Source organism: Salmo salar, chromosome 04, assembly GCF_965601325.2.
Source record: "Salmo salar chromosome 04, fSalSal1, whole genome shotgun sequence".
Taxonomy (NCBI): domain Eukaryota; kingdom Metazoa; phylum Chordata; class Actinopteri; order Salmoniformes; family Salmonidae; genus Salmo; species Salmo salar.
This window is the reverse complement of record NC_138294.1, coordinates 74,182,737-74,199,964: the sequence shown is the minus strand read 5'-3', so window position 1 is coordinate 74,199,964 and position 17,228 is coordinate 74,182,737. Positions and strand designations below refer to the sequence as shown.

General features: G+C 39.0%; 1 protein-coding gene across 2 annotated transcripts; it reads right to left on the bottom strand.

The window, feature by feature from the left end:
• Positions 1-10,277: 10,277 nt before the first annotated feature.
• Positions 10,278-15,826, bottom strand: LOC106603726 (uncharacterized). 2 transcript variants are annotated; one of them, XM_014197763.3, is made up of 4 exons: positions 15,699-15,826; positions 12,045-12,156; positions 11,472-11,762; positions 10,278-10,664 (listed from the first exon to the last, which is right to left on the bottom strand). In XM_014197763.3, exons 2-4 carry the CDS (start codon positions 12,088-12,090, stop codon positions 10,615-10,617), a joined length of 387 nt encoding a protein of 128 aa, XP_014053238.1. In that variant the 5' UTR covers positions 12,091-12,156; positions 15,699-15,826; the 3' UTR covers positions 10,278-10,614. The 2 variants fall into 2 exon arrangements, with proteins under 2 accessions (XP_014053238.1, XP_082830839.1); XM_082974713.1 differs by having other exon boundaries at positions 12,045-12,279; positions 15,699-15,717.
• Positions 15,827-17,228: the final 1,402 nt, after the last annotated feature.

The following is a 17,228-nucleotide window of genomic DNA, read 5'->3' as shown; positions in this document are numbered from 1 at the left end:
GTTTCAAGTATTATTGTCATGTGCACAAGTATTGTGAAATGCCTTTCTTGTAAGCTCTTTCCCCACAATAGTATTATAAAATAAAGTAAAGTAGAACAAAAAGACATGAGATATAGAAACAAGAAGAACACCAGAACATAAGTAAGTTACATACAGGGTCAGTTCTCGGGTCAGTGACATTTTTACAATGTGCAGGGATGTGCAGGGATAATGGACTAATAGGGGTAGACATGCATAAGAGTAAGGTAACTAGGAATCAGGATATATGATAAACAGTGTAAATTATGATTGCATGTGCATGTATGTTGTGTGTGTGTGTGTGTGTGTGTGTGTGTGTGTGTGTGTGTGTGTGTGTGTGTGTGTGTGTGTGTGTGTGTGTGTGTGTGTGTGCGTGTGTGTGTGTGTGTGTGTGTGTGTGTGTTGTGCGTGTGTGTGTGTGTGTGCGGTCACCATGCAGACGGTGAAGATACCTCTCTATGCACTACAACGAGGACTGTATGACCCCACGTCGGAGTTGTCATTCGTTTCAAGGTCACCACTGAGACATGAAAGACCCATAAGGTCTAGTAGAAGACCCGGGAGGAAGGGAGATGTGTGTGTGTGTGTGTGTGTTAGTTAGCCTAGACGTGTGTGTGTGTGTGTGTGACCCGACCTGAAGAGGCTTGGAAGAAACAGGGAGTAACCTTCAAGGTACCCCTAATCTCGGGGGAAAGGAACAGGCAGCGCTGGATAGTGATTAACAGTGGTGAGAAGTCCGGGGAGGGATACTATTCACCTACTGTGCGTGTGTATGGGTGTGCGTAGGATATCTACTGTTTGTGTGGAGGTATGTGTGTAAGCGGGGAGGGAGCATAAAATGAACTTCTTTGTGTAATGTACTTCAGAACGTTCTCTGAATAAACTGTACAGACCTTTTGCAGATGCTGAGTCTTTGCCTAATTATTAACCCATTGTCTTACAAACCTTGGGAATTAGTCAAGGCTTATTGATTGTTAATTATTATCATTAGGATAGAAAAATTCCCATAACTAGTAGTTTGGCCCAAACACAGTGGACAGTTTTGTTTGGGGATTATTTAAAGGTAACCTTAATGAAGACACCGATGGATAATAATTGGACAAATAATAATAATCAATGAGTAGTAACAATTAACAGGACACTACAGTAAGAAATGAAGACAACAATGAAATATTGAAAAAAGCACAGATATCAATGTTATTGCTCTGATTGGTCATTCCATTGGCTGTCCCTAGGGGTGTGGCAAGAAGCTACATTTTAGATTTAGATTTAGATTTTTTCAATTTTGTTTTCAATTTTGGGAAAGAGAACTGCCCATAAGTCTGTATAGTTTTGGTAGTGTAGGAGAAAATGCAGCTCTGTCTCGACCTCTCTCTGAGGGCAGAGGGAGCACAACCTGTCCTCTCTGGGTAGCCAGATTTGTCTGTGACAGCCAGTTTCTATGGCCAGATTGTGTTCACTGGGTAGTGAACATAGCCAGTGTTTTTCTCAGTTTTCTATCAGTCACGGTGGTTACATAGTCTGACACCATGTACTGTCAGTTTAGAGCCAAATAGCACTTGAGTTTACTTAGATTTTTTGTTCTGTCTTTTCAATAGGTGTTATATTTTTATTTTTGCTTTGTGATGATTTGGTTGGGCCAGATTTTCTGAGTGCTGTCATGAGGCTTTGTTAGATTGGTATGGGTTAGTGAACTGAGCCTCAAAACCAGCTGGCAGAGGGGACTCTTTTCTATGGTCAACTTTTGGCATTTGAGGGCTTTGGTAGGAGTGGTACTCACTTGTTCTTTTTTGGATATTAATCAGAAGAGGGGATTGGCCTAATTCTGTGCTGCATGAGTTGTTTGGAGTTTTTCTCAGTACTCTGAGGATGCTCTTACAGAATTCCGCGTACAGGGTTTCAGTTGGGTGTTTGTCTCATTTGTAGGTGTGTGTATGTTCTCAGTGACAGGGCAGATTAGGTTCCCAGGCTAAAACAGATGATCTGTTTGCGAAGAGACAATTTGTGAGGAGAAGAAGGGTAGAATTATCTAGCCTGGTCCTGGCTGGTGTGTCAGGGCTAACACTACCCCGTAAGTCTCTGCCCGAACCCAGAGGCCACCACTGTCACGTCCTGACCAGCAGATGGAGCTAGTGTTTTAGTTTTGGTCAGGACGTGGCATGTTTGTGTTGGGTATGTTTGTATTGTTGATTGGGACTTCCAATTGAAGGCAGGTGTGTATAGTTGCCTTTGATTGGAAGTCCTATATAGGTGTGTGTGTTTTTCTTTGGGGTTGTGGGTGGTTGTTTTGCACTGCGTTTGTTAGCCTGCAAACTGTTGCTGTCGTGTTATTGTTTTCCTGTGGATGCCTTACTTGAGTCTATTAAAGTATGAGTATTCACAGTCTCGCTGCGCCTTGGTCCATTTCTACCGACGAATACCGTTACAACCACACACCTCCTGCCGTCATTGACATGGTGGCAATATAGTGGCATTACTGTGCCCTGTCATCCCTCTCTGAACAAGCCTCCGCATAATTTATACCAGCCTTCCTTAAGTGCCTTCAAAAGATGAAAGTTTGTCCTGCCCTGTCCCATCCTAACCTAACAGGGCATTTTCTGTTGAAGTCCTGCTACAGTAGGTTTCCAGTGGTGGTCAACATATTTCCATGAGTGGTAGTAGCTAACAACCTGTTTTAAGTTCACATCCTTTCTCTTCCCTCTTTAAATCTCTTGGTGCTCTCTGTCCCTTTCTACTACCCTTTTCAGTCTCTCTCCTCTGGCTCCCTTTATCTCTTTCAGTGCTCTCTTGCCTTATTTCATACCCTTTCTGTCCCTCTCTTCTTCTCTCTCCTCCTTTCTCCCCTCTTTTACTCTCGGTTTTCTTTCCGTCAATCTTTCCTGGTTTCTGTCTCTCTCATCCTCCTCCTTTCCTCTTTTCTTCTCCCTTTCTCTCCCTCTTTCCTGCTCTCTCTTAGTGCTCTCTATCCTTTTCTCTCTCCACCCTCTTTTACTCTGTCAGTGCACTCTCTCCCTCTTTCCAGCCCATTCAGTCACTCGCTCGCTCTCGCTCTCGCTCTGCTGGCGAATGCAGCTTAGAAGGTTTAGTTGAACAGGGTGCTGTGCTGGATTAAATTGGATCCTGTTTAGAAAGCAGCTGTTCAGTGTGGGATGAATTTTTTATGGGCTGCTCGGTTAGGGGCAGAGGGAGAGAAGGAGGGAGAGGGATGTTGCTCCTTTCACTGCTGCTTCTCTGTCTGTGCATTAGACGCTACTTGACCTATAGGGCTCCGCATTTGATCTCACAAGGAGCCCCCTCAAATCTATATAGACCTTGAAGGATGCATGCGCACACACACACACACTCAGTCACTATACATTACTCTACACAGTATATATTCTATACACACACTTGGAAAAAGCTGAATATCACTTTCTCACTGCTCGGATGCGTAAACACATTACATGCCGTTTCTCACATATATATGATCACACACACACAAGCAACCCCTCCACCCCACACACACATACTCTATATGGCCCCAGCACGGCAACACATACCTCTGGGATATTAGTGGTAACGTACATCTGTGCTGTTTCACTGTGTACCCTTCCACTCTGGCTAAACAGGGTCTGTTGACACTTCCATAACTAATGACCATGTCGTAAACCCTCTCTGGGCTGATCAGGGCTAAAGTCCACACTGCTTATGCAGTGATGCAGCCATGGACTAACAGAGACGTATAATAGACTTCTAAAACCGCTCTTTATTTCTCTCTTTCTTTTTCTTTTGTTCTCTCTCTCTCTCTCTTTCTCTCTCAACATGGTTGGAGTATAATGCATTATGGTCTGGTTACTGACTCTGTACTGGTACCCCGTGTATATAGCCAAGTTATCATGACTCATTGTGTCTTTATTCCTTTCGTTATTCTTTTTTATTTTTATTTCTATTCTTTTTCTCTCTGCGTTGTTGGGAAGGGCCCATAAGTAAGCATTTCACTGTTAGTCTACACCTGTTATTTACGAAGCATGTGACAAATAAAATGTGATTTTATTTTATTTATGATGCATTATAAGACTGATGTCTTTGTCGCATCTCATAATGATTTTGAGTCTGTAGAAAAATTGCCACATTGAAAGACATACACCACCAGTCAAAAGTTTTAGAATACCTACTCATTCAAGGGTTTTTCTTTACTTTTACTATTTTCTACTTTGTAGAATAATAGTGAAGAAATCAAAACAATAAAATAACATATGGAATCATGTAGTAACCAAAAAAGTGTTAAACAAATCAAAATATATTTTAGATTTGAGATTCTACAAATAACCACCCTTTGCCTTGAAGACAGCTTTGCACACTCTTGGCATTCTCTCAACCAGCTTCACCTGGAATACTTTCCCAACAGTCCTGAAGGAGTTCCCACATATGCTGAGCACTTGTTGGCTGCTTTTGCTTCACTCTGCAGTCCGACTCATCCCAAACCAACTCAGTTTGGTTGAGGTTGGGGGATTGTTGAGGCCAGGTCATCTGATGCAGCACTCCATCACTCTCCTTCTTGGTTAAATAGTCCTTACACAGCCTGGAGGTGTGTTGAGTCGTTGTCCTGTTGAAAAACAAATGATAGTCCCATTAAGCCCAAACAAGATGGGATAGCGTATCGCTGCAGAATGCTGTTGTAGCCATGCTGGTTAAGTGTGCCTTGATTTCTAAATAAATCACACACAGTGTCACCAGCAAAGAACCCCACACCATAACACCTCCTTCTCCATGCTGGTGGGAAATATACATGCGGAGATCATACGGGTCATTCTCATGAAACCATGAAAATACCATGGCAGTAATGATTTTAAATATAAAACATGTAATTTAGTAATATAATGAAATATCATAATAAAGATAAATGTGCTCTACCTTGCACAAAGAATAATTTCAACATAGGAATTCATTATTTTTGTATTTTATTGCATTCCCTGCTGAAATTCTCATTACCGCAATGTGTCCAGCTCTGTCTGAATGTATGTTATGTTGTAATTTAAGCAGAGTAAAATGAAAATATTCTGAAAAAAATAAATGGATGTTCTACTAAATGTTTTCAAATGACAGAAAAAATCTTAGCTGAATATTCATGTATAATGATAATGAAAAAATAGTGGCAAAAAGAAGTGTCCATGACTGATGTTCTCATCCTCCGCAATATTTTTGAAGGACTGTTTACACACACAAAGAGAATTTTAAATAAAGTTTGGTTTTGAATGAAGGAACACATCTGCCAGTACCTTCAAGATGGCTACCAGGTAAGCAGATCTCTTTATATTTCTCCAGTTAAAAGTGAAACATTCTCTTGTCAGACTGCTTACACAACAGTATTAATTATCATTACCGATACAGGTAGGTTTCCACATTTAGAAAAATGTTAGATTTGACATTTTCTATGAAAATATGCTTCATTAATGTCTAATTATGTACATTGAGGAAAAATTAGCTTAGTCATCATGTCTTCTCTGTTGTTAGCAAAACATGCTAAGGTTCCTCATCCTCTGCATCACCATTCTCACTTACTGCTGCAATTTAAGCCCAGTTGTGGTAGAGAGAACTTCTGTTTCAGTAATGAGAAGTTAATCATACAGACTATATTTTTAAATATATATAATGAACTATTAATTGAAATATTATTTACTAATTGTTCATATTGTGCTTTATGTCCTGTTTAATTGTAGGCAGTCAGCAAGGGACAAAAAGAAAGCTTTAGCAAAGGTTAGGCTGACAAAATTCAGAAAACAAGTTCACACCAACCCAGAACTGCTGGAAGAGTACAGAAGGAAGGAGAGAGAGAGAGGTTAGGGGTTGGAGAGGTTACAGCAAGAGTACTTAGCATATATATAGTCTATAGGAAGCCTATACCCTCATACAGTGTCTAAAGGAAGTCAACACATCCACCACACACACACACACACACACACACACACACACACACACACACACACACACACACACACACACACACACACACACACACACACACACACACACACACACACACACACACACACACCACACACACACACAGTCTGTAAGCCATTCCGTCTCTACTACAGGATGACGTGTCCATAACAGTAAGATTTTTCCCATGTTTTGAGACATGCTCATTTCATGTCATGCTTCCTTCCCAGTTCCAGATATCAAAAACAAACTCATAACTGTAAAATCAAGAAAACTCAAGATCTGACAAAGAAGCAACATGAAAAGAAGAAAAAACTGTGGCGGTAAAACTCAAAAAGTTATTACAGAAGAAAGAAACAGCTAAAAGCTGTATTGGACATAACACCATCAAGAGAGGAAGATGATACTCTTCAACATGTTCAAGAAGCAAATTAAGAAGTTATTCAAAATCTTCAAGAAGACACAGCATCCCCAAGAGAACAGCCATTCTCACCTCAGCAGGTAAATGTCCATGCCATCAACTAAACTCATAAAAGAAGAGAGAAATATCTACAGACACCAGGACCAATGAAGACATCTACCCCAAAGGAATCACACAAAAAGAGGAACAAAAAAAAGAAAACCCTATCAAAATTGAGGTCAAAGTTGTGTTACAAAGAAGAGAAGCTGCTGGAGAGGACCAAAGAGATGGCTATCCTAAAGAAAAGACTGAAAAGACTTGAGTCCCTGCCAATGAAAAACACCCCCACAGCATGATGCTGCCACCACCATGCTTCACTGTGGGGATGGTGTTCTCGGGGCGATGAGAGGTGTTGGGTTTGCGCCAGACATAGCGTTTTCCTTGATGGCCAAAAAGCTGAATTTTAGTCTCATCTGACCAGAGTACCTTCTTACATATGTTTGGGGAGTCTCCCACATTTCTTTAAGCAATGGCTTTTTTCTGGCCACTCTTCAGTAAAGCCCAGCTCTGTAGAGTGTACAGCTTAAAGTGATCCTATGGACAGATACTCCAATCTCCCTGTGGAGCTTTGCAGCTCCTTCAGAGTTATCTTTGGTTTCTCTGATTAATGCCTGGTCTGTAAGTTTTGGTGGGCGGCCCTCTCTTGGCAGGTTTGTTGTGGTGCCATATTCTTTCCATTTTTTAATAATGGATTTAATGGTGCTCCGTGGGATGTTCAAAGTTTCAGATATTTTTTTATAATCCAACCCTGATCTGTACTTCTCCACAACTTTGTCCCTGACCTGTTTGAAGAGCCCCTTGGTCTTCATGGTGTTGCAGACTCTGGGGCCTTTCAGAACAGATGTCTATATACTGAGATCATGTGACAGATCATGTGACACTTAGATTGCACACAGGTGGACTTTATTTAACTAATTATGTGACTTCTGAAGGTAATTTGTTGCACCAGATTTTATTTAGGGGCTTCATAGCAAAGGGGTGAATACATATGCACGCACCACTTTTCCGTTTTTTATTCTTTTAAATTTTTTGAAACAAGTGTTTTTTTCATTTCACTTCACCAATTTGGACTATTTGTGTATGTCCATTACATGAAATCCAAATAAAAATATATTTAAATAATACAACAAAGTAGGAAAAATAAGATTGTGACAATATTATCTAATTTATTTTCTACATCAAATTGTATAATGTTTTTAACCATACCTCAGTCTTAGTATACTTATTATCATTACCGAAATCATCAACCTCATTTCCGAAACCTGTGTATCATTACCGCAACAGGTGTTAATTTAATGTTCATTTAATGAATTGAAAAATAGTAGTTTGCTTTAAAATGCATGTGCAGAATCTATACATTATGTTCTTTCAGGCTTGCCACATCATTATGAAAATATGTCAGGTTTCAATGAAATATAAAAAATATTAGGTTGTAGAGAGAAATCAATCAAAAACAAATAATGTTAATTTAAAAATATATGTTATTTCAGAGTTTCAAGTAACTGTGCATAACTGTTAATAATCCATTTAAAAAAAAATGAAAATGTATTAGCTTTCCTAATGGTCTTGACGTTTTCAGATCATTGCGGTAATGAGATTTTTAAGGACTTGTTTTGGAAAATATGTTCAAAAAGGTGTTAAATTGTCAGTAAATGTTTTAAAATTAATGCTCACAAACACTTCAAACCCTGTTGTCAATGCCTTAAAAGGAAATTTGTTGATGCAAGTCTTTTTAAAGATTTCATGTTTGAAATCTTTGAACCAAGATTTCATCAGAATCACCCATCCGTTCACCTATACCGCTTCTCACAAAGACACAGCGGTTGGAACCAGAAATCTCCAATTTGGACTCCAGACCAAAGGACAAATTTCCACCTTTCTAATGTCCATTGTTTGTGTTTCTTAGCCCAAGAAAGTCTCTTATTCTTAATGATGTCCTTTAGCAGTGGTTTCTTTGCAGCAATTTGACCATGAAGACTTGATTCACACAGTCTCGTCTGAACAGTTGATGTTGAGATGTGTCTGTTACTTGAAGCATTTATTTGGGCTGCAATTTCAGAGGCTGGTGACTCTAATGAACTTATCCTCTGCAGCAAAGGTAACTCTGGGCCTTCCATTCCTTTGGCTGTCCTCATGAGAGACAGTTTCATCATCTTGATGGTTTTTGCGACTGCACTTGAAGAAACTTGAAATGTTCCTTATTGACTGACCTTCATGTCTTAAAGTAATGATGGACTGTCGTTTATCTTTTCTTATTTGATCTGTTCTTTCCATAATATGGACTTGGTCTTTTACCAAATAGGGCTACCTTCTGTATACCACCCCTACCTTGTCACAACACAACTGATTGGCTCAAACGCATTAAGAAGGAAAAAAATTCCACAAATTACTTTTAAGAAGTCACACCTGTTACTTGAAATGCATTCCAGGCAACATCCTCAAGAAGCTGGTTGAGAGAATGCCAAGAGTGTGCAAAGCTGTCATCAAGGCAAAGGGTGGTTCTTTGAAGAATCTCAAATATAAAATATATTTTGATTTGTTTAACACTTTTTTTGGTTACTGTGTGATTCCATATGTGTTATTTCATGGTTTTGATTTCTTCAATATAATTCTACAATGTAGAAAATAGTATAAATTAAGAAAAACCCTTTAATGAGTAGTTGTTCTAAAACTTTTGACTGGTAGTGTAAGTTCATCACAAAATATGATCAAGGGCTTAATCATATTCATAACACTTTACATGTTTAACTTCGGTAGGTTTATTTGACAGGAACAATGCCATTGTCTGCTTTCTTTTCATCTGGGTGCATAAAGGGTCTCAGATTAATTCATTAAAATGTACCTGACAAAACTGCCCTAGAATAACAGCCCTGTAGTCCCTTTGCAGCGACATGTAATAATGGATTCTATATGCTGGCTTGTCTGTGTGAAAACAGGTCAGTGGGGTCTATTACAGAGAGGTATCATTCCTGTCTGCAGTCTATCAGGCCTGCAGTGTTTGTTAGATTTCACTTTGGTTGCATCCTATTTCCTATAAAGTGCCCTTTCTTTTACCAGGGCCCCTGGCGAAAAGTAGTGCGCTATATAGGGAATATGGTGCCATTTGGTACAAAAGTAGTGCACTATATAGGGAATCGGGTATAATTTGGAACGCACACCATTGACATTTCAATCATTGGACCCATTCAGTGCTGGTCAGGTCAGACAACTGTCTTGCCAGTCAATGGGTTAATCAAACTAAGTGCTGAGACATAATGAAAGCATGCAGACAGAGAGCACACCATCAGAGCTGGGAGGGGACAGGGGACACATCCCTCAACCGGCTCCTTCACAAGATGGCTGCCACAAATAAAACACAACAAAGTCACACAACTACTCTTGATCTTTATTACAAAATTAGGTGTTTACATTGTGACCATAATACCATAATCATCATGGTATTTTGTTGTGAAATAATATGTGTGCATAATACTTTTTGAGGAAATAACATATTCAAAATCCCATGTGATCATCCATTGTCATCTTAAAATGTTTAATGACAAAAAAATCTAATCATTAAATCAAACAACAAAAATCATTGATCATCTTAAAATGTTTAAAAAGACACTTAGCAGAAAGTTCAAAGCATGGTTAAGCTGTCACCACAAGATGTGCGGTGAACCATAATATTAAAATATATTTGCTACCTTATATTAAATATATTCTGTAGCTATCATGTTATTTCGTATTATCATTTGTCTTTTTCAGACACTGTTCTCCTTTTTTCCCATATACTGTATGCTCTCACTAGATAGGGAAAGCATATGCATCAACAGCTGAATGCTACATTGTGGCCATACATAACATGTGATATACAGTTCAGTGTGTAATCGAATGCATAGACACACATATACACACACATATACACACACATATATATATATATATATATATATATATATATATATATCAGCAGTAGAAGTAGTATTTTATCTCGACTGAGCACAGTATAAAATTCCAGATTTTGGCTCATAGTAATGCAATCTGCATTCCTGTATAGTTGTAAATGAAGGTCTCAATGTGTTGGTTGGCAGTGGTTTCAGATAGAGGAAGGTGAGAGGCTTGTGGTTGTGCAGCATGTAGAGTCTTGGACTGGTCTCAGGCCAATCGAATCTCCCCTTACCAACCCACTCAGCTTATCCTTACCCAGCCCTGTCCAGTCCAGCCTAGCAACACTAACCCGCCAGCTTACCACTAAACTTCAGACCAGCAAAGATCCCTCCACCTAGAGGGGAGGGTGGAGAGGGGAGGGAGAGAGGAAGAGAGAAAGATGGATATTATATCATTATATTAGAAAGTTCGGTTTTAGATTTGGGAAGAACGTTGTAAGTCAATGTCATTAAGGAAGGCTATCACAAATGTTACATTTCCATACTACTGTACCCATTACATGAAACTGAGGGTTGACTTCACATAGAGGTGTTAAATATTTAGTTTGGCTCAGGCTTAGAAGGGAGGCTGTTATAACCCTGATATGCCTACATCCAGGTCACGTTAATTAAGAACCAAATTGAAGACAACAGACTGAAACAGGGAGGGATTACTTGGACTTCTCCATTAAGAAACGTTCATTTTTGGTTTTGTTTTTCAAATCATGTTTTTTTTAAATTGCTCTGATAAACAAATTGCAGTTGCAGGAGTAGCCTGGAGCAGGCATTCTCATTGACATATGCATGTTTGTCTGTTTTGTTTGTAGGTCATCTTGCATTCTGTTTGAATCCTGTTGTGACCACAACTACTAGAGTTAGCCTTAATAAACCAGTCCCTGCCCTCAGTATAGTCTGTTTACTTCCTTTGTCCTCTGATTTGGTAGTTGGGGCTGCCATAATAGAAGCATTTACATTAATTTGGTTACACAGGAACAGCATGAAACCATGATGATACTAGTGTGGTATCACTTTCATGGTTCAATATTGGGTTTACCCTCCTCTGTTCTGTTAATGAATAGTTAAGCCCCAGTGTAATTGCGGTGCCGGAGAATGTGTGTGTGTGCATGTGCGCGTCCATGTGTCGGTGTGAGTATTACACTCACCAATAGCCGCCACTCCAGCAATGCTGCCGACAGCAATGCTGGCTATCTCGCCAGTTGACAATATTGTCTCTGTGGCTTCTTCATTTGCCTGGTCGGATGTGGAGACCATGGTGGTGCTGGCCTCTGTGGGGTTAGATGTGGGGTCAGTCCCTGGAGCAGAGGTGTTAGTACCAGTGGTGGAAGGTGCGAGGGTGGACACATTGGCAGGAGTATCGTCTGGGCTTATAGGTGGTGCTGTTGGGGTAGATGTATTGTTTGACGATGCAGGAGAAATGTCTGCACAGAGAATGGCTGACAATAAAAGAAGAGGAAAGAGTTGAGTCACCATTGTTCAAACAAGCACCTTCAAAAACATCTAAAATTTTAGTTTTTTCAAATGAATTCTTTACTCAATACTCAATTGTTTTGATATGTGTTTAAATACATATTTATTTATATAGATTTGCATAGATTTTACAACTAATCAGGGTGGTATTCATTAGGCACCAAATGTAAGAAAATTGACTAAATGGTACAATAAGAAATGCTAATTTTGTACTGAACACGTCACTTGTCTAAGAGTCAAACCATTACCTGTGCCTAGCAGGCAAACAGTCAGAGTGGGTAGGTTCACAGGCATGACCCTGTGTATGAAGTCTCCAAGCTAAGGAAGAAGCCTCGGTTTGTCTGAATATTGCACGTAGGCCTAGGGAGAGAGAGACAAAGACAGAGAGTGAGAGAGACAGAGAGTGAGAGAGACAGAGAGTGAGAGAGACAGAGAGTGAGAGAGACAGAGACAGAGAGTGAGAGAGACAGGGAGAGAGAGAGACTGAGACAGAGAGTGAGAGAGACAGGGAGACAGAGACAGAGAGTGAGAGAGACAGGGAGAGAGAGACAGCGCGAGAGAGACAGGGAGAGCGAGAGACAGAGAGTGAGAGAGACAGAGAGAGAGAGAGACAGACAGAGAGTGAGAGAGACAGGGAGAGAGAGAGAGACAGACAGAGAGTGAGAGAGACAGAGAGAGAGAGGGAGAGGCAGAATGTGGAGAAATAAATGTAATGTAAACTGATTTCCCTGACAGTAGATTATCAAAGATAGGAGACATTGACAGACATATTCTTGAACAATTCCCCATGGGGGTTTAAAGATAAAAATCCCAAACAAGATGTTACAGTAGAGGGAGAAAAAGGAAGCGAATTGTTGAATGGTTTGCCTCACAGTCAATAAGGTGTGGCAATTCAAGAAAAAAAAAAGTATCTTCATTTAAAGCCTATATGTAGATACATCATCAATAGAAGGTCACAGTGATATTGTTGTCTTGACTGTAACCAGATAGAAATAAGAAAAATAAGAAAAATACTTTTATTTCTGTGTATGAGCCATATTTTACAGTGATACTGTCATAAAACACTTTGATAGCAGAAGGGGTGAAGTCAGGCGCAGGAGGCTGAGGTCCGTGAAACACACGTTTAATAGTATTGGAAAAGGCCGCAACAAGGCAGGGTGCACAATAATCAGGTAGGAGAACAGCTCCAAAATACCCAAGGAGGGACGCAGCCCGGCAGCCCTAATGCCTAAAACAAGTAGCGTCAAATGAAAAATACAAAGAACCCCTACGTGCCCAAAAAGGCATGACACAAAAACAATCCCGTACAAATCCCCGCACAAAACAGACAAACTAAATACCCCACTAATGACTAACACAAAACAGGTGCAGACTAAACAGACATAACCAAAAGACACAGAAACATAGATTGGTGGCAGCTAGTAGGCCAGCGACGACGACCGCCGAGCACCGCCCGACCGTGGAGAGGCGCCACCTTCTGTGGACGTTGTGACAGATACTTTACTCCACTGGTTCCCCACTGGTGTGCCTTGAAGAACTCTCAGGTCTGCTGCAAAACTTTTCCTAATCTTGATAATTATTTTGAAAACTCACTTATAAATGTGACCTGTAGAATGCACATGGAATTTTGACTTGGGAGCACTAGTGCCTGGTCAGATAATACATTAAATGGTTACATCTGTATCGTTGTTTCAAGTCCAGTGTGCTCAGGCTGTTACATTTGAAGAGTTTAATTCAGAAACACTATGTATCCATTTTCAGAAATATTGATAAATTAGCTTTTATTGTTTAAAGAAAATATGAACGAGATTGGTGTGTTTTTTCACTAATTAATCATGGCATTGGGTTGTTCAATGACATACAGTCACTGTTAAAACTTTGGACACACCTACTCATACAAGGGTTTTTCTTTATTTTTACTATTTTCTACATTGTAGTAATAGTGAAGACATCAACACTATGAAATAACACATGTGGAATCATGTAGTAACAAAAAAGTGTTAAACAAATCAAAATATATTTTATATTTGAGATTTTTCAAAGTAGCCACTCTTTGCCTTGATGACAGCTTTGAACACTCTTGGCGTTCTCTCAACCAGCTTCATGAGGTAGTCACCTGGAATGCATTTCAGTTAACAGGTGTGCCTTGTTAAAAGTTAATGCTGAAAAGAAACCACTACTAAAGGACACCAATAATAAGAAGCCACTTGCTTGGGCCAAGAAAAATGAGCAATGGACATTAGACCAGTGGAAATCTGTCCTTTGGTCTGGAGTCCAAATTTGAGATTTTTGGTTCCAACCGCCGTATCTATGTGAGAGGCAGAGTAGGTGAACCGCATGTGTGGTTATCAACGTGAAAGCATGGAGGAGGACGTGTGATGGTGTGGGGGTGATTTGCTGGTGACACTGTCTGTGATTTATTTAGAATTCAAGGCACACTTAACCAGCATGGCTACCACAGCATTCTCCATCCAATCTGTTTTGTGCTTAGTGAGACTATCATTTGTTTTTCAACAGGACAATGACCCAACACACCTCCAGGCTGTGTAAGGGCTGTTTGACCAAGAAGGAGAGTGATGGAGTGCTGCATCAGATGACCTGGCCTCCACAATCACCCGACCTCAACCCATTTGAGAAGGTTTGGGATGAGTTGGACCGCAGAATGAAGGAAAAGCAGCCAACAAGTGCTCAACATATGTGGGAACTCCTTCAAGACTGTTGGAAAAGCTTTCCAGGTGAGACTGGTTGAGAGAATGCCAAGCGTGTGCAAAGCTGTCAAGGCAAAGGGTGGCTACTTTGAAGAATCTAAAATCTAAAATATATTTTGATTTGTTTAACACTTTTTTGGTTACTGCATGATTACATATGTGTTCTTTAATAGTTTTGATTTCTTTACTATTATTCTACAAAGTAGAAACTCGTAAAAATAATGAAAAACCCTTGAATGAGTAGGTGTGTCCAAACTTTTGACTGGTACTGTACATGTATAAAATCACTTGATGGTTTCATTTCAGAAAGACAAATAATCATATTCTTTTGCAAAGTGCTGTATATTCGCCTCTCTCAGAGAAATAAGTAATATTGCTAGGTTTTACACAGTCAACTGTAACAAATAACTACATTTTTAATAAAGAAATGTAGAAATTATACATTTATGACATCAATGTTAAAAAACATTTATTTAGTACAGTAATCTGAGATATGTATGTTAAACACCTACATTTGACATTTTTGTCATTTAGCAGATGCTCTTATCTAGAGCAACTTACAGTAAGTGCATTCATCTTAAAATAGCTAGGTGAGACAACCACATATCACAGTCCAATATAAAGGATACGAACATTCCATTCCAGCTAAACAATGGATATATAGTGTTTTGCAAAAAACACATTTTCACACATCTATAATCTATGAATAAAAAAATCTGAGAAAAGTAATGTTTTACACAAACATGAATCTACACGTAACCAATAATTTCTGATGAAAAAAGGCAATTAAAGGGGTACACACACCAATTAACCATCATGGGTAAGGAACTATGAAAATATTTCAAATAAACCCTATTTAATCTATAAAAAAATGTTTGTCACAGAAAATAGATTATTTTCAGTATGGATCAGATGAGAAGGAGGGCATTACCACTAAATACATTAATAAGAAATTGTAAGTGTGCCACAGAATTTTATATCCCATCAAAGTGTGCCATGGTTAAAAAAAAGGTTAGGAACCACTGCTTTACGCAACAAAATACTTAAATACAAAAGATAAGTACTATTCATATATACATACTTACTCTGACAATTCAAATGTTGACCCAAAGGTCACTTTCATCATATTGTTTGCATAACGAGTGACATTGCATTTTGTAGCATAACACAGTACACCAAGTTAGCCACACTAACCTGGAATAACAGCAACTGGTGTGTCCCTCTTTCTCTTCTCCTCTTCTTCTCTTCACCCAGCTTCATTAGCTTTTATACCAAACTGTATCTAAGTCACGTCATCATATCCACATCACCATAGAAGATTTGTATTTTTTACTTAATAAACGGATGTCCATCCTCCTGTTCATATTGCCAATTTATTGCCAGGAGAGCTGTAAAATTATATTGCAGTATCAGTTTGCTGTCAACCTCTTATCTGACTTCAGGGCAATGAGGAAAGACAGGAGATAGACCTATCTGGGAACCATGCACTAAAACGGTACTAAACCGTATCTTATTAAATAGGCTGTCAAAGGGAAAGATTATGATTATCAGAATATATATATTCAAGGTGTCCTTCATTAAAGTTTTCGTCATTTAGCACACATTCTTATACGTAGCAACTTACAGTCAGTGCATTCAACTAAGTAGAAAATAATAATAAACACATTACAATTATTGCAAGTACACCCTTCTTCAAAACAGCCATTATCAGCAGAATCAGTTCCTTAACTGATCCAGCTGGTAAAAGCCAAGGTGATTGGATAAAATACATATACTATGTAATATAAGGATTTAAGGAATGTGGTAGATACTGTCCACTGGGCACGAACATCAATTCAACATCGATTCCAGGTTGGTTTAACGTAGTTTCATTGAAATTACGTGGAAACAACGTTGACTCAACCAGTGTGCGCCCGGTGGATGATGAATGATACTAGAGGTTATTTCCTTCCTCTTGAACTCTTGAAATACAGTATGTCTGTCATTATGGCAATGTATTCACGTAGGAGCCTGAATGGTTGGAGCCAAGCGGTCAGACATTTTCCATTGGTGTCAATGGACAATGGGCTTCTTCATCTACACTTTGCGTCCCAAATGTCACCCTATTCCCTACATAGTGCACTACATAGGGTGCCATTTGGTACTCAGGCTCTGAATAGGCCCAGTAAAATGAACATGTGTTAATAAAAGATATACTGCTCTGTGAATAGCATTGTGTTGATTATATAGAGTTCTACTGAATGACTCAAGACTAAGCCTATAGGTTGGTAGCCTGTGAGATGGTTGAAGATGAGTTTGTGTGAGTATGAAGAGGAGATTTGCCCCCGGGCAGTCATGGTAATGAGAGAAAGAGAGAGAATAAACTTTGCAGTTATTTGTGTTTTTGTTTTGTGTCATTGTGTTTTGCTCTTTTTTTGTTTTGTTTCCTTTTTAAATTATTTTACTAATTTCTGTAAAATAGCATGTAATACACTCATATACTTATCCACACACCCATGCAAAACTATGTGCACAAATTGGTTGTGCGAACACACACACACACACACTACAGACACATGCATGCACACCTCCATTCCATAGATGATCTCATTGTACCGATATACATGTTCTTCTTTTTTATAATTTTTTTTACTTATCAAAGCTAAATTATTTTTTAGATTATCTCTACTATTTTTATTAATTTATATCATTTAAATGTTATTACTTTACAAAAATATATATTTT